The 18,266-nt window shown below is 43.1% G+C and overlaps 2 protein-coding genes across 3 annotated transcripts in view; both read left to right on the plus strand.

The window, feature by feature from the left end:
- The window catches only part of atxn1a (ataxin 1a), a 126,095-nt gene extending 110,165 nt beyond the window's left edge, over positions 1 to 15,930 (plus strand). For both annotated transcript variants that reach the window (XM_050034420.1, XM_050034421.1), the window contains 2 exons: positions 1,250 to 3,640; positions 8,078 to 15,930. In XM_050034420.1, the coding sequence (XP_049890377.1) occupies positions 1,778 to 3,640; positions 8,078 to 8,671 (2,457 nt within the window). In that variant the 5' untranslated portion in view covers positions 1,250 to 1,777 and the 3' untranslated portion in view covers positions 8,672 to 15,930. The remainder of the gene's footprint in view (positions 1 to 1,249; positions 3,641 to 8,077) is intronic.
- Positions 15,931 to 17,558: 1,628 nt separating this feature from the next.
- The window catches only part of LOC126383654 (uncharacterized), a 62,709-nt gene continuing 62,001 nt past the window's right edge, over positions 17,559 to 18,266 (plus strand). The window contains exon 1 of the mRNA XM_050034237.1: positions 17,559 to 17,660. The gene's annotated coding sequence lies outside the window, so the exon portion shown is untranslated. The remainder of the gene's footprint in view (positions 17,661 to 18,266) is intronic.

The following is an 18,266-nucleotide window of genomic DNA, read 5'->3' on the forward strand; positions in this document are numbered from 1 at the left end:
ATGAGATTCACACCAAGCTTTCCATCTTTTGCAGCAGGGGGTCCTCGCTAACAGATGGCACACACACACATACACACACACACACACACACACACATATACACGTGGCACACATACTTTACTGAGTACAGCACACACTTGTTATTAGATGTCCAGCAGGTGCTGGAAACTTTTTGGAATTGTTTAGGTTGTTTTTATTAAGGGGTGCAAGCTTCTGGAAACCCACAGGAACTACTTGGATTATTATTTTTATTTTGCTTCAATATTTTTGCTCACCCACTGTAGAGGCAGCATAAACCCTTCAACTAGCCACCTGTTAGCAATACAACAAATTATTTTACAATGCACAATTAAGTCACAAGGAGTGTTTTCCGTGTAGTTGACCTCCTGAAATTCTGTTGCAGGACATCATTTTGTCCACTTTTTCATCCTTCAGATTAAATACATTCCCTTGAAACACTGTTAGTTCTTGGAGAATCTTTTTTGCACTCTTGTTGGGGAGCGTCCTTGTGTTGAGTTTGTGGCTTTATTTTTGTTTTGGCGCTCTTTGTTGAGCCCCTGAGTTTGTTGATGCAGGGCGTCATTTTGTTGGCTCGTGGCCTGTTTGTTGACCTTCATGGCAGAAAATGTATCGCTCAACAGTTTCTCTTCTCTTGGAGTCGTTTTGTTGTGCTCCCGAATCTCTTGGTGCAGCACACCATTTCCCTGTACGTGACAATCCTCTACGTCGTGTTTTTTATTTCTCATGGCCTGTTTTCTGCTGGAACAATGTGTCTGTCTCCCTCCTTGAAATGTTTACTGTGTACAAAACATGATCTTGTGTAATTCAGTTGCTATGTTGGGATTAGTTAATGGTTGCAACCAAATAGTCAAAAGTTTAGATTTACATTTACACTAAAAACTTTTTGTGGTCATGAGCTAATACTTTTTCAAGTTGGTTGTTTTGCTTCAGTATGTATCAGTAGAGCTGCTTTGTGGCACTGTGCCCCAGACCAGATACTTATTGTATGATGCAGTGCATTTCAGTGTGTCTGCTTTTCATTTTAATTGGAGACAATTAGCTGATGCACTTGTGCTTAGACAATAGGAATTTGGAGGATTGGCCTGTCAATTATGGTTCGCTTTATAGGTGAAAACAAACTGCACACATCCAAAAATATGAATGTCTTTAAATTTGTGTGTATTTACCTATTCATCAGTTTGAGAGCAACACATTCTCCTAACTGTCTGCCTATCTCTGTCTCCCACAGGATTGTGCTGGGTGTGGGCAGGCTTGCTTTTGCAAGGAAATGATTCCGCATGAAGTGCGACGCACTCGGCCCCCCGTCGTCCTCGGCGGCAGCAGCAGGTGTGACGTCGTGACTCTCTCCCCTACCACACTGAGCTCACCCTTCAGCCGCTAAAGACCTCTGGACCAAACAGACCGCCCTACCCCTCCCCTCTAACCACCCCCTCCATATCTTCATCTCCATCTTTAATCCTTCCTCACCTGCTTGTTAGGGCCTGGATTTTCTTTGTTATCAAGAAAAGACCTGATAATCAACGGCCTTGGGTGAACTGGATAGCGAGGGAAAGAGAGAAAAGATTGGGAAGTTAATTCATAGCTAATTAAAGAGAGACAAGGGACAGAACATCAAAAGTGAGAAAAAGAGACAGGAAGGTGAAATAAAAAGTCAGAGAGAGAGAGAGAGAACAAAAAAGAAAGAAAAAGCTATAGAAGTCAAAAAGTTAGGAAAAGATAAAGCAAGTACAGTTGAGGGACGTGAGGCGAAGTCAGCATGAAGTCCAACCAGGAACGCAGTAATGAATGTCTGCCCCCAAAGAAGAGGGAGATCCCCTCAAGCACATTACCATCTGACAATCGCTTGCCAACCATCCCACCTGCCAGTGACAGCCAGCGCACAGAGAACATGGCCTGGCTTGCCAGCGTGGCTGGTGGGAATGAGAGTGGCGTGGGTGGACACCGTAGCTCCAGTCAGTCTGACGGCCTACAGTATAAATCCCTCTTCTCCACATCAGACTCTTCATCCTCATCTTCCTCACTGAGGCTAGTATCATCTCTTCCCACAGTGTATACGTCCCCCCTATCACAGTCCACAGTTGGAGGAACTGTCCATTATGCCCAACTGCCTCCTAACCTGCAGTTCATAGCCTCATCCTACACTGCCCCATACGCAGGCTACATTTCCCCTCAACTGCTCCCACCTCCTCCTCCACCTCCCCCCCTCTCCTCCTCGTCCTCCTCTTTGGCTGCACAGAGACACTCACACACAGAGACAGTCTCTGCTCCTTCACACGCCTCCAAACATGACCAGCAAAGAGCATCCACGGGGCGCACTTCCATGCCTCCACCCTCCACAGACCCCGCCCCTCATCATGTTCTAATGTCAACCTCCCCACGAACTGTGCCGTCACCTCATCACCAAGCAGGTGTTCACCTTCCTCCCCAGTCGCTGCACCACCACCATACTTTGGGACATGGGATGTCCCAGCTTGTGGTGCAGTATACAGACGGACCCACTAGGAAAGAGGAAGGTGGCTCCAGACCTAGAGAGCTCCACAATGGAGAGCTGGAAAGGGGGCGACGGTTTGGAGCATCCCCTGAGTCGAGCCTCTCCAAGCCAGGGAGCAAATCACGGGACGGCGCTTCATCTTTGTCGTCCTATGAGACCCGCCAGCTGGTTCTGCATTCAGACTACTCTACTCACGATCCCTCAGGGCTGAGAACCTCTCTCATGCTAATGCCTAACAGCCATGGGGACCACCAGCTGGTACCACCCAGAGCCAGCCCTGAGAAGCTGACATCCTCTGCCCCTGCACACCTGGAGAAAGGTGGCATCATCCTGGGCAAGCCTGTCAATCGCACACCCTCCTCCTCCAACACCACCTCCTCTTTCACGTTTCCGCCCCCATTAAGTGTCGACAGCCTGAAAGCTGCTGTCAGCACCATGTCACCACAGACCGTTATCCAGACCACCCACAGCGCTACAGAGTCACTGTCAATGGGGCTCCCCTCCACCAGTATCTACCCTCAGCCACCTATCATTGGTTACATTGCAGGGGGCAGTGGGAGCCAACATACGCCAATCAGCTACCACACCAGCCTACAACAACACTTACTCATTCCTGGCGCTCAACCTGTCATCATCCCTGTTAGTGGTAGTGGAGTCACAACGTTAGAACCTGTAACCTCCCACGTAACATCATCCACCCAAGCCGCACCATTTCCTACCACACTCCCACACACGTACATTGCTGCCACTGCCCCCAAAGGAGAAACTCTAGAAACGGCTAGCGGCTCGTATCACCAGGCCGCTCCAGGTGCAGTGGTCCAAGCCCAGCTTCATCTCCCCATTGTTCCCGCTCCGCCGGGGCTCGTCGCTCCTTCTGCTCCTCCTCCCCCATCCAGTACGGTGGTGCCACCTTCACTCCCCCCGTATTTCATCAAGGGCTCCATCATCCAGCTGGCTGACGGGGAGCTGAAACGTGTGGAGGACCTGAAGACAGAGGACTTCATCCAGAGTGCAGAGATCAGCAGCGAGCTGAAGATTGACTCATCCACAGTGGAGCGCATTGAAGGGAGCCACACCTCACCAAACTTTGCTGTGGTTCAGTTCTCTGTTGGTGAGCACCGTGCGCAGGTGAGAGACAGGGAGCAACCTTTATTAAAGGATCAGTTTGACATTTTGGGAAGTACACTTAAAGTTTGATTGATATCACCCTCATGTTTGTGCACTAACAATGGAAAAGGAGTCAGAAGTCAACTAGCTTAGCGTTGTTAGTATCTGGTCCTCTATAAAGCTGAGGAATACAGCTACAAGCACCTTTAAAGCTCATTAATTAGTGTTTAATCTTGTTTAATAGCATATACAAATTGAATCCCTGAAGAATTATATTGTGTATGTGTACAGATTAGTGATACCACCAAGTGACAACCTCCGGAGCTGAAAAAAATGCAGCCTGCACCCAGATTCATTTTCCAAGTCCAAAGTGCCAAAAACTGCAGTTCCTTGAGTGGCCACTTGAGGCTAGCTCCAAAAGTCAATCAATATCCATAGACCCCCATGTTAAACTGCCCAACTTTACAGCAGAAATGATGTTGATTTGTTTACAGCCTGTTAGAAAAATTGATTTTAGCGTGTATAGCTAATTTTCCCATTTGTGACGACTGTGTTTCGGCACAATTTAGGGCATGGTCACTTGGAGTGACAGACTTTCTGCTGGGCGTCCCCTCGGGCTCTCAGTCAAATCCACCCCTCACTCCTCCCCAGCCTCACCCTCTCTTTCAATATGGTCACCTCTGCCTCCAAAAAGCTAAACTTGAGGCTTCAGAACAGGAGTTCACAAACCAGTGGGTGACATCACAGTGGCTACATCCATTATTTTTATACAGTCTATGGATAGTACATGTCATTTCTTTTAAGCTTTAGAGGGGCTAGTAGCTAGTAGCAGTGGTTTATTTTAATGTTAAAATGCTAAACTATGCTAATCAGCTCTCACTGCTGTCTCCATTGTTTACACACAGACATGAGATTGGTATTGATCTTCTCAACTGACTCTCGGCAAGAAAGTTAAACTATTCCTTCAATGCTTGTTCTTGATGTGATTTTATAGGATAACAGTTTATGACATAATTATGACTTGTGCTAAAAGCTTTGGTCATCCTAAAAGCTCAGTGAAACCACAGAAAATGAATGTGATAAATAGTTTAACTCTTATATCTTAACTGATGTTTTTATGTTAAGTCCAGCACATTGCCAAGCTAATCAGCCCAGCTGTAGTTTGCCTCTGTGAATATGAAAGATGACTTCTGACAGGATCTGTAAAAAGGCTTTAATGCAAGCTGGTGTTATTAATGTTAAATGACAGGTGTTGAGCTGCTCCCTTATTAATGACTCCATTATGGTGAATCTCACAGGACTCTGCGCTTCCCTCTGTAATTACGTTCAATGTAGAAGAATGACAGTCATGTGGCAAGCATGTTCTGATTATGAGCTTTAAAGGAGTTCAGTCAAGTGTTGGAATCTAGTATTCAGTAAAGCCAGGAACATGAATACACTTACTGTATTTGCTACCAGGTTTCTACTGCCACATGTAATACCATGCTGTAGTACTCTGAGAGGTTCGATAGGTCACAAACAACTCTCACTCTTTTATAACTTTGATCTCTCAGTAATCTCTTAACATCTAATACAACGCCTCGATTTATCTTTCTATTTCCTGTCTCTGGTTATTCCCAACTCCTTCAAACACACACACACACATATATATATACACACACACACACACACACCCTTCTCACTGTCTTTGAGGGTGTGCGTTAAAGCCAGTTAATCTATTTCTTCTGTCCACGCTGTGACTCGTCCACCCACACAGCACATCTCTAACCATCTCTCCCGCCCCCGGCTGCTCTTTGATACTGTACCCCACAAAAGCTGACAATCTTTCAAAGACTTATCTTTCTCTCTTGTTCTCCATCAGTGGCTCTTCTTACTTTTTTTTTCCTCCCTGAGAGGTGGTAGCAGCTTTGATTCCACACTCAGAGGACTTACTCTGAGAAGTCAAAAATTATATAATACAGGAGGGAAAATATTGCCTGACGTTTGCTTTGAGAGGGTGTTTGATACATCTTACGCTTGTATCGTTCTTGACATTGTTCTCTTTCACGCTCACTTCCTCACTCCCCTTTTTGTTCAACCCACCCTCCCTCTGTAAACTCGCCTTTTCATCTCCATCTCAGTAACTTCCTCCACTCCCACCTTCTCATTCTCTCTACAATATTTCAGTGCTTCCTTCTTTTCATCTTCTTTCTCCGCAGGTTTATTTTCTCCCCACTCTGCCCCTCATATCTCAAAGCATCCCCTGCTTCTATCTATCATCTGTTCATTCTGTCATACATACAAATCATAACACAAACCCAATCAATGCTAAAGGTACACAATTTATGCCAGAATTCAAACAGAAGACTTTCAGCTTCTTAAACATAAATCCATCCTCTTCATTGTGTAATGGACCAAAAGATTTCACTTTTCGGTTGGTATTTTTCTCCTGAAATATTTTACCCATCTGCTTACATTTCCTCCCTGAATGCATTTATATTCTACCGCTATGCCAACATTATCCAGCTGTGCCTCTAACAAACCAATCAGAGTAATTACATAATAGTCATGCTGCGTTTAAGGACAGCATGTCCCAATAGTTTTCTTTCATTCAGCTAAAATTAGACAAAATTAAAGTCCTTGTAGTTTTCGACAAGCAGCCATCTCTCTGTCTGTGTTGGAAAAAAAAAAGTGATGATAGTTGGTGAATAGTTACTGTCAGCCGAAGATGATCAAACCAAACCCACACAGTCCTGATGAAAGTGTTTCCTAAATTTAGATGTGACTGTGGCTTATCTTGTCATAACTATTTTGGAAAATTCTATGGATTTTGAAAGTTTTAAAAACGCAGACGAGATTTTGTATTACAGCTTCAACAATTAGTTGATTAGTTCAGGGGTGTCAAACTCATTTTAGTTCATGGGCCACATACTGTCCAGTTTGATCTTAAGTGGGCCGAACCTGTAAAACCATTGCAAAATAACCTTTAAACAACAAGACCTCCAACATTTTCCCTCTCTTTTAGTTTAAAGAACACATACATTCTGTAAATATTCATCCATTTACAAAACAGAGGATGAACAGTCTGAGATGTCTTTGAAAAATAATAGGTCTCAGTTTTTCTCACATTCAGTCAGTCTACTACTCACTGTCATTACATGTGCACTTTTCAATACATCTCAACTCCTGTGTACTAATGCTGGCATCACCACACCAAACTAAAGTGGAGGCTATTGAAGAAGCATCTCCTGCCTTAAACCATTTACAAATCTAAAGTTTTGTTCGTACTTCAGCAACAAAGTTCCACCAGTTCTGTTTTAAGATAGAAGTCTGGTTCTTTTGTACTGACGTTGATGCTTGACAACATTATGCACAATGTTCAGTATTTGGAACTGTAAATACAGTGCGTGTTTATTGCTTTGTTAGAGAACTGTATTCTGCCTCTGAAGCAGAATTTTACATTAAGTAGGCTACTCACTGTTTAACTTGCTCCTGAATCCTGGCACTTCTTAGCCTTCACACACTGGTGGCGAAATGCATGCGTCAAAAAATACACCCCTATTATTTGCAATGTACAACCCCACACTGGCAGCGGCCATACACTGCCCCGCCGCACTTGATGCCACTGCCCTATAACCAGCCTCGCCACCCCTAGAATTACATGCACTTTTCCCACACTTGCTCTCTGCTTGTACATACTGGCTCCCGTAGCAGCTCTTTTTTTCTGCTCCTCTGGCAGCTCGACTCCTCTCCTCATCATGGATGCAAAGAGAACTTGTTGAGGTCGAGCTAAATGACCTCCAGTCCTGGCATTATTAAGACCATGGCCAAAAAGATATTGCCTGGCGAGTCATAGCACTGGACATTGGCACTTCAGAAATCAACTTTTATTAATGGTGTCCACACATATTTTAAGCTTATGCAGAGGTGGAAGAGGTACAGATCTTTAAGTAAAAGTAGTAATAACTTTGTGTGGTGGTCTGTTAACGAGCTGTAGCGCGACATGTCCGGTGTAGGCTGGGGGCGGTACTTGATGCGCATCACATGACACACATGTTTTCAGCTTTAGGTTTGCAAAGTCATCCAGTGGGCCCAGATTAGACCCTTTGGTGAGCCAGTTCTAGCCCGTGGGCTGTATGTTTGACACCCCTGGATCAGTTGATAGACAGAAAATGAATTGGCAATTGTTCTGATCATGAAATCATCGCAGTAATTTTTCAATTACCAAACATTTGCTGGTTTCATGCTTCTTAAATATGAGAATTTGATGCTTCTCTTTGTCACATGAAAATAAACTGAATAGCTTTGGTTGAATAAAACCTATCATGGGGCATGTTTCACTATTTTCTGACATGTTAATGACAATTCCAAAAAATAGTGAAGATTAATCGATGATGAAAATAATCATTAGTTGGAGGCCTAGTTTGTTTTAAAGTGTTTTAGTGTTGATGTGTCTTTCCACCACTCCCTCTCCTCCAGGTGAGTGTGGAGGTCTTGGTGGAGTACCCCTTCTTCGTCTTTGGCCAAGGCTGGTCTTCATGCTGCCCCGACCGGACCACCCAGCTTCTGGAGCTGCCTTGCACCAAGCTCTCTGTGGGCGATGTTTGTATTTCACTCACCCTCAAGAACCTGAGGAACGGATCCCTGAAGAAGACTCAGCCCCTGGAGCTGGCCACCCCTGCCTCCAGCCACGGGCACCTCAAACCCCCCAGAGCTGTCTCAGATGCTCCCCAAAGCTGCAGTGGAGGAGGCTCCAGGCACAGCGAGCGGGAGAATGGCATCAGCCAGCGAGGGAGGGACAGAAGTGGGAACGGGAGTGGAGAGGGCACCAATGTGGAAAATGGGGATCTCATGTTTGGGGAAGGAGGGTCAATTTCGAAAGGTCAGGTTGGCAGCGGCGCAGAAGCTGGCTCCATTAAGCCGTCAGGAGGCAGGAAGCGGAGATGGTCTGCCCCTGAGGGTCGAAAAGTAGAAAAATCAGAAGAGGAGCCGCCCTTGACCCTGCCCAAACCTTCCTTCATCCCTCATGAGGTGAAAGTCAGCATCGAGGGAAGGTCAAATATTGGCAAGTGAAGGCTAGCAGGTTAAATAACATTGGGATTTGGAAAAAAACATAAAAGGAGTCTACAAAAAAACATGATTGCCCACATTAATGTTTCATTTGTCATGGTTTTAAAGTTTTGTTTTCCGTTTTTATTTTTCTATCTTGAAAACTGTACTGTAGAGGTAAATTCACCCTACATGGTATCACCTTACGTTAAGTCTGTGTAGTTAATAACACTTTTTTTTTTTATAGATGGATTTGATATCACACAAGCAATCAGTGCCGTTTTGGTGGTTTTCATGAGATGACTTATGGTGAGGGATTTGCGAGGCGTGCTAAATGTTTATTGGTGGCTGTGTGGCACACGGGAGCAACGCTTGATGGCTCTTCTTGGCTGGCTACACATTATGTAAATTTCAAATTGAATTAGCTCACAGTTTGCCTCTTGGCAGAGATATCACTCCCTGTGCACTGCTAGTGAGGCTGGCTGGATGAAAACGCTTTCCCACCACCTCTTGGCGTGCCAGCGGTTTTACACTGGGCCACAGGAGTCATATAATGTCAGCTGATCCTGAGCATGAAGGATTTATGGGGGAAATTTTTCAGTTTCTAAATCAGAGTGTGAGTTGGATGGGCGATCTTAAACGCACCATGTGTTTTTACAGTGTCAACAGGGTGTGCCAGACCTGACCAGTGATGTCATCAGGTGGTGCCAGTGTGCCACACAAAAGAGAGGGAGCAACACTTACTCTGTTCAGTTTGATGACAGTGGAGTCTTTACTTTCACCTTTAGCATTTTCATTTGAATTTTTTTTTTTTTTTCATAAACCCCTCATCTTCTGTCTCACCAGATCGTTGTTTTCAATGATTGTCAACAACCTTAATCAGGGGTCATTTAGTCCTAGATGGAACCTAGGTGGGTCAATGTTAATGTACAAATGTGAGATACCCTAACCTAATACATACAAGTGCAAACACACTGGGTTGGCGAACCTTACTTCGAGAAAATGTTAAGAGGAAGACTGCATACAATCCTCATCGTTTTTTGATGAATTACTTTATATTTTTTTACAGAGAAAGGCTGTGTGAGAGGAACCGAGAGAATCTGCATGTCAGTTCTGAGAGGGTCAGGATGTTTCAAAGCACTTAATACACCTGTCACACTCACCATACAGCCGACAAAATTTTTGTTGTCTCTTTATTTACGCAGTACTGTATGTTTTTAGATTTTTTTTTTTTTATTTAGACGAGGGTAGAAAGTAGCTACAGCACTTTGGAAAGGTGAAGCTTTTGGAAGAGTGAAGGGGTGGTCTGGTAATGTGGGAGCGGATGTGCCATGGAATCACAAAGAAAGGGATGATTTTGACAGGTATTGGAGAACAATTCCAGTTAGTAGATGGTTTAAGAAACATTTATGATGACAAAAGGAATTGGAAATATGACGGGTTTTCAGCATGTGTGCTTGTACTGCCAGCCAGCCATGCAAAAGTTCGGGGAAAGTATTGGAATGTGTTTTGAAAGTTTGGGATCTGGCATAAGAATTAATCAGAAACAGGCTTTTGAAATATCCCAGTGATGTTCTGTACAAGACTGAGAGCATTGATTAGAAGCTCACGCCACATCATTTTGAAGGGTGTCATATATTTGTAATCTGTGTGTGTGTGTGTGTGTGTGCTAGAGTGTGCATGATGCTGTGTCTGTCTGTACACGCACATGCTTACACAAACACAGAACAGTACAGACCATCCCTGAAACCTATAATATGTACTGTATTTAGATGGATGCAGATACTTTGTGGTGCATATTGTCCCTACTGCAAAGACACTAGTTGACTGACATTGGATTGATGCACACTGCTAACAGTACAGTTGTAGAGAGTGCTCTGTGGTGTGTTTGTGTACGTGTGTGAGTTTGTGTGTGTGTGAGTGTGAGTGAATGTATACTGTGTATAGGAAAAGGTTATACTCATTTGATATATAGAAAATGCTAAATGTCCAGTGTTTCTACTTGGAGTCGTACTTAAGAGAATCTTGCAATTTGCACATCAGGAGGAGGGAGAAAGGTGGAGACGTGATTTTTTTTTTAAACCGCCCTGTCCTGAAACGAGCCCTAGACCACGTGACACACTGGAGGAGACCAGGGTTTTTGTTCCTCAACAGGCACTTGTCACATTGTAGAGGAAAAGTTTCTACATCGACGCAGTTAAGGTCAAATTACATTTGAGGTTTTACAAACGTAACCAGAGCTGTAAACCAGAATTTTAACACGTGCCTGCCTACTGAATTTACTGACTTTTAGTTAAAGATATACAATTAGTAGTGTATCTGAAGGAAAATTTAGACGTTTATGTCCACTGTTCCTGCTGTTGAAACCAGGGTGTAGGGACTAGGGTTCAGTTTGAACAAGGCCGGTGCTTTCAGCCAGCTGAAACCCTAATCTGCTAATATGCAGCAGTTACCTCAACAGATATGCCTGCTTGGTTGGCCTGACATTTAGAGTTTTGACTCAGTAGCTGAACATCCTCATAGGCTCTCTTTAGTCCATGAAACCCAAGTTCTGGTCTTTTTCTGAGCTCGGTTTTTGAGGTGTAATGTGAAGTGTGTTTTACGGCTGACCCGAATGCTTTGAAGTTTCAATCGTGATAGTTTTGTGACTGACTCGCTCTCGTCTAACATCAACACCAGCAGTCCAGCACCACTGAAACTGAGACAGTTAAACCTCTTGTGACACTTGCAAGATGTCAAACATGTCAAGTGGAATAGTTTTAAAATTTCTGACGATGACCCCAATGCGCCCACTGGAAAAGCATAAATAACAGTTCAGCCATCTTGTAAAATGTGGCTAGCTGTCACGTTAATTTAGGTGCATTGATTGATGTCCTTAGTTCCTTTTACAATACCTGTTCAAGGTGGGCATATTGCCCCGTTATTTTGCCTTGCAGTTCTGTTTAAAAGGTACGATCGCAGAATAGGGCGACAGAGTTCTCTCACCTCTGAGCCGGGAATGGAGGTAGTAACAGTGCTGAAACGATGTCTGTATAAAAGGGACAGTCAGCAGGACAGGATCAGGGGTGACACAGGTGTAACATTTTGACAATTTGTTGCGTGTGCAACCCACTGTGGGAGATTTAAAAAGTAGCAGTTAGCGGCTAACTCAAAGAAGAAGAACAGTTGCAGGAAATGTCCGCAAATTGGGAAAATAGTGAAGTCCGGGAGCTCCTTAACCTCCGAGATCAGCTGCCATACAACAGGGACGGTAAATTAGAATTAGATTATTATTGCCATGCTATGCCATTGTTATTGTTTATAAAGCACTGCTGACGCATATGTTATATGTCACACTAGAGACTGACACTGATGTGTTACGTGTCACGCCTGTCACTTCTCTTGTGATTCTGCGATTGCAGCATGCTGCCTAAAATCACACGGGAACGGAATGATGCCGCTATCATATGGTTCTGTGTATAAATTCAAAGGCGGTGTAAAGAAGGGACTTCATAACAGCCCTATATTGTGATCTCTGTGTAAAATAGACTCTTGTCTTTCACCCCCTCCCGGCAGGCATATCTGTTGAGATTTTCACTCAGCGTCTGTATTGAGGTGTTATTATACAGCAGAGATAGTTTTTAGTTGGCATCGTCTCTTAGAAGTGAATCAATTGTATTTTCATCCCACTGATAATATTTAGGTTTAGCCGTGTGAGACAAAGCTGTTTCAGGTGGTGGGAGTTTACCAGGGTGATGGCAGGATGGATGTGTGCTCAGATGGATGACGAATGGATGGATTGATGGTTGAGTAAATGGGCAGATAGATGGTGATGGTGATGGTGAGTGAATGAGTAGAGCCCATATGAGATTTGAAAATGCTTTATTTTTTATAATAAAACAGGGTTTCAGATCAACATCACCATGGTAGTACATTTTCATTTCTTCCTTTTCCTATTGAAACATCATCATCATTAGAAATAGTTGTATGTGTGCATGTTTTGCAATCTGTGTGTGTGGCTGTGAGTTTTATAAATGTATGTGCATGTCCATTTTTTTTTTTTTTTTTTTTTTGTCCAACCCCTCTTCCCAACAAATGAAAATGCAGAACCACAACATCGAAACGAAATTTGTCAGCCACTCAGACCATCAACACTTTTACTGTCAGTCAGGTTAACAACACTTTTTAGCCAAAGCCAAGTAATGCTGATGTTGCTTTGGTCACTTTAGAAAGCAATAGTACGACAATATTCAGGCACTCTCCTCATGTATGAGTGGAACACACACACACACACACATGCACACACATCATTCCACTCAAATTCTCTGCAATAAACATTTAATAATAATCTTGCATTACAACCAAAACAATTCCTCCTTTCCTCCCATAGAGAAAATACAGTCTCGCCATAAACTGAAAAATGTTTTTAGAAGCTAATTTACCTGAACACAACTCGCTTCAGTTAGCACTATTCCCCTTGTCATAAAGTACATTTAAATCTTAGGAAATTGCAGTGGCAACAATAGTTGCTAGCTTTTCAGGGAAGTGTCTCATATATGCAGTAACTGACCCCCAAAACCTCCGCTGTCCCAGCTGGTCAGAGTCATAATCTCTGTCGTCACGCTGCAGGTGAGCATTACGCCACACGCAGCTGACATTAACCAGCAGATGTTTTGACTCCGCCCAGGTTTGCCTCGTTGCCACGACTCCCGTAGTGACCTCGTTAACTTTGTTTCAGGTACCCAATCATAGCCAGCCAGCCTCACTCCTCCTCCTGAGGCAAAGCAATCAATTAACCCTCAACAACCGTTAGCTACCTTTCAGTGTGGCCTGGCCGGGACATAGCAGGGCTGGCCTGGGCTGCCTGTTCCCCTCCTAACATCACCTTTTTGATATTCGGTCTCCTTTCCAGCTTATAAAGGTCATTGTGTTTATACTTCAGTGGAAATGCATGCTTAGTAATAGACTATGAAACAAAGCAATCTGAAATGTAGACACATTCTGAATGCAGGAGAGGGAACGGCATGTCACAGCAAGGTTTCAACATTTTTTGAGGGTTTGGTGTAGTTTTTAATTTTGTTCACATAATCCCAAGTTTGACCTTTTTATCCCCTTGAAATGTACCACAATGTGCAATACTTACATTTTGTTTCCAACCCTTTTGCTGTGCCAAGTGTATGTAGCATAGTCCTACTCCAGTGTCTCATCCATGTTGATGGCTTGTGTATTTTACTGTCTGTTGATGTGTGTGTGTGTGTCACATCTGTAAAACAAGTCAGGATGTTTGTGAAGAGAAACAAACCTTTCTTTCCCCCTTTTGTCCTCGTGGCCTTCCTAAATTTGAGCGTGTGTTTGGTGTGTGTGTGTGTGTCTGCACCATGTCTCATGTGTGTAGTATGCGTGCTTACGTACACCTGGTGTTCAAATGTGTGCGAGCGGGTTAGGGTTTGAGCGTATGCGTGTGTGTAACGGAGTGTTTCCTCCTCTAATCGTCTGTGAGATCGTAAACCCTGACCCTCGATGGTTCACGGTGAGACCCACAGAAAAAAAAAGAAACCTCATTGCTTAGTGGGGACCACTTTTTGTAAAAAAAAGAAAAAAAAGAAAAAGGACAAAAAAAACAACAACCAACCAACAGAGATGCACATGTAAGTAGATGTAAAAGACTTGATAATGTTTCAGCACTTTCTAATCCTAGGACGGGCTTGGTCTAACCCCTCTGTCTCAGACCGATACCTTCCCTAGGGGCAACATTCATTCAAAACAGACAGAGAGAATGAGAATGAAAAGAAGGGGTGAATAAGGATGAAAAGAGAGATGGCTCAGTTTAAGTTTTTGCACATCACCTTGCCGTAACCTTGTGTTTATCTGTCTGTGCTCCATCTCGCTTGGCGCCCGGCGCGTTCTTGGGTCCAACGGGCCGAGGTGTTAGGTGGTTCCTTGGTTCTTTTCTACTAGGAAAACCTTTTCTCATGGAATGCATCCCTTCTTTTGTTGTGTTCGGGTTTGTTTGGAATCTTTTCCGCCCTACTCCGACCACGCTGTGCTGTTAATTAGGTTGTCTTTAGTTCACATTTTAAAAATCTAATTTGGCAGACGTGTTTGTAAGGCACAGCTGGGTTTGGTCGTGCGGTGTGAAAACGGTGCGTACAAACCTTTTGCTTTGTTTGCATTATCTTTGGTGCAGGAGCTTTTTCTGTGTTTTTGGTCTCCTTGTAGCACTCAATATAAATGTCAGGGGACTGAAAACTATGTAGAGAATGTGTCATTGTTGAGTTTTTATGACAAGCTTCCTCACTGGAGGAACACTGCTAATGTCGTCTTTTTTTTTTTTTAATTGGCTTCTTGCACAATTTTACAAATAAAATGAATGTTGGTGTGTGAGCTTTGACTTTTCGATCAGAAAAAAAGGCATGTGTGCTCTTTGTTTCTTGATGTTTGTACTTTCATTTTGCAAAAAGGATGTGTTTTTGGCACTTTGTTGTGTTTTAAAAGTGAACAGAATTCGATCAGGATTCCTTTTTTTTTTTTTCATTCTTTTTTTTTTTTTGTATGACGTCTCGTCAATGTCCATAGCGCTGGATAACCAACTCAGGCAGAAAGAAAAAAAAAAAAAAACTTGTAGAGGCCCACTTAACAGTTTAGTTTCACCCCAATCAATTTACATAGTGGGCTGTTTCATATGGGTTATAAGATATGTAAATTTATTACATATAATTTGATATGATTAACAAATGTCATTATTGACAATTAACTATGAATTATTATTATGATATTATGTGTATTATGCTGGAGATGGCTTGGATTACTCTTCAGTGTACTGAACGTCTTTGTTCTGCCTCTCTGTGCAAGGCAACAAACACTTCAGCAGGGGACAGGCTGTACGGTTCGTGACCTCTGACCCTGCCCACTGCCACGGAGGGGGGCGGAGCTTATCTGTCAGCTGTGGCTCAGTTGATTCCTCCCCCTGTTCTGAACACTCAGCCCTGAGGCTAGCAACCAGTCTGTCTAGATGTTTCTCTGCTAACCTGCGACACCAAGTACTGAACTGAAACTTTTTGGCCCACGAGACGGTAGCAGAGAACCGGACATCAGCACAGACCGACCCGGACAGTCTGGCCTGCAGGGGGCCGCAGCAGTTCCCAGCCAACTTGTTTGTACTATATTGTACTCACCAAGTCCCTGTGTCTCACCACCCTTTTCCTCTATAGAAATGGAGAAACCCTGTTGGTGTATGTATTTGACATCTGTACAAATGCACCTCTTTGAAAAAGAAAATGAAACCTTGACATATCTGGAATAAATGGGCAACTTGTGTCTTTATTTGAAAAGCAACACCCTCACGCAACACCACAGTTTGATACAGAAACCTATTTCTCTGAGCAGCTGTAATAATTATCCTTCATTGGTTTGGCTTGGTGCTGAAATTGAGCAGAAAATAGCCTCCTCTAGTGGACACTAGGCTGCATGACATCCTTACTACTTGTCACAACCAAGTCACCAATTACTGTTGAATATCAGGGGCTGTATCCACAAAGCTTCCTAGTACAGAGTTGCTCCTAGTGACGAAATTCAAAGAAAATTCTCAGAATTGTGACGTTTTCTTAGAATTTCCCCTTAAAGAAAGTTATTCACAGAGCAGCCCTTAAAGGAGCTCCTAAGATGAAAACTGTTAGTAGAGAGGAGGATGTTTAAGAGGCTTAAGAGTTTCTTAATCAGAGGGGAAAATGGCAGAAAGATAAAGAGGTTGGAAAAATATTCTCCAAATACAGGATGTGAGTAAATGAAATGCTACAGATTAGATCATGCAGGGATAATATGTGTGGTTGATGTCATTAGGGATACGCACACATTTCCAACCTCACGCTATAACACCAGAAATAAAGTGATCAACACTGAGATATTTGGAAAACTGATAAAATGCAGCAGTTCAGAAGTGATAACTTGGTTCTGTCTCAACCTTTACACTAACAATGACAACACTTTCACAGTCAGCAGTTCATGTCATTTCCACTGGGTGTCCACACCTTGCAGGCTCACAGAAGAACGTGTTTGTGACAACCAATCACATCTGTTAAAAGCAAGCATCACACCAAGCAACAGGGTCAACCACACCTCCTCACTAAGATAAAAGTTTTTGTCTCTTCCTTGCTCAGAGTTGCTCTGAGAGCTTTCCTAAATCACTCCTAAGCTAGGACTCCTTACTAAAAATTTTCAGGCTAATTTAGGAGCTTTCTAAAAGGATTCTCAGACTGTGTGAATACGGCTCCTACATTGAACTAAAAACAATGTTCCTGCTCTGGTGGTCGTTGACAGTTTTGCTCTGCCATCCTCTCATGCATGCTGCACAAATAAAAGCAGAGCAAACAGATGATACATTATTCTGTGCCAAAGCTATCGTCACTGTAAAGGAGAGAGCAGTGAAATGATGACGATCCTGCAGACATTCCAAATAAAGAATCTTAAATCTCAAAAGAAAATGATTTTGGGGTTAAAGCATATATTACACAGCAGGATTTATATGTGGTGACAAAATAAATGGTTACTTGAGTTCAAGAAAACAGCACATTTGTGTTTTTTTAACCCCCAAAACAGAGAGATGTAGGATTTCTTCGCTCCATTTTGCAGGACATGAAAGAAACTGTGGGTATGGACAGTAAAGTCCCTTTTCAAATTAAAAAAAAAGCCATAAAATGAAGGATGACGCCATTATCGGGTGACGTCAGCATTATTGTAACTTGCCATAGTTAGAAAAAGTTGCATGAATTTGAATTAATCCCTGATTGAATGCAACACCCCACCAGCACCACTGAGTGGCGCAAATCAAACGCACCTGTACACCAGGTGCATGCTGGGTCTGGCTAAAATGCTCCTCCAGAAGTGATTTCTGCGTTCGCTGAGGAACTTTTACCTTCAGTGAGGACTGTCTGCTGTTTGTGACAATAACTCCTGATCACACAGAGACTGACTGGGCTGCTTATGATTTGCATTGAGAGGCTGAACCTGGAGCAGACTGAGGAGGACGTTCAGACAGGTGAGTGCAACAACAAACTGCACAGATAAAAGCATCAGCAACCACTTTGTTGCCTGGTAACATGGCGTTTAGCGTTGTGTGTGTGCCATGTGTGCAGTGCATGCTGTCTTTCTCTATAATGTGTCATTGTGGCTGCAGTCGTTGGGGTGTTATACAGCTCGGTGTTGTCTACCAGTGTCAGGCTGTTCAGTTTATCTGGCTTAATGAGGCTTGTTGCACTTGCCATGATGTCCACAGACTTTTATTGGCTGACATTTTGTTTGTCTAGTCTCTTTTCTGTTTAGTTTAATTTAAGCGAAGCTATACCGAGAAGGCACTTGGATGTCTATATTTGATAATTATTTGTATGCACAGGCTGCAAAGTGCCATCTATAGAAAATTAATTTATAGTTGGTTTGGACTTAAGGACTCTGTGGCATTGACAGTTAATGCAGTTTATTTTGTAGCCTTAAGGTCAGCATCATCTATCATCATATAACATTCCATCTTTTATTGTAGATTGTAATAGTCTTCTTTTTACTGAGTAATTTTACTTGAGTCAAATATCTTTCACATTAACAGTTGTTTTACTTCAGTAAAGAGTCTAGTTCTCTTTTCAGCCCTGCA

Source organism: Epinephelus moara, chromosome 22, assembly GCF_006386435.1.
Source record: "Epinephelus moara isolate mb chromosome 22, YSFRI_EMoa_1.0, whole genome shotgun sequence".
NCBI lineage: Eukaryota > Metazoa > Chordata > Actinopteri > Perciformes > Serranidae > Epinephelus > Epinephelus moara.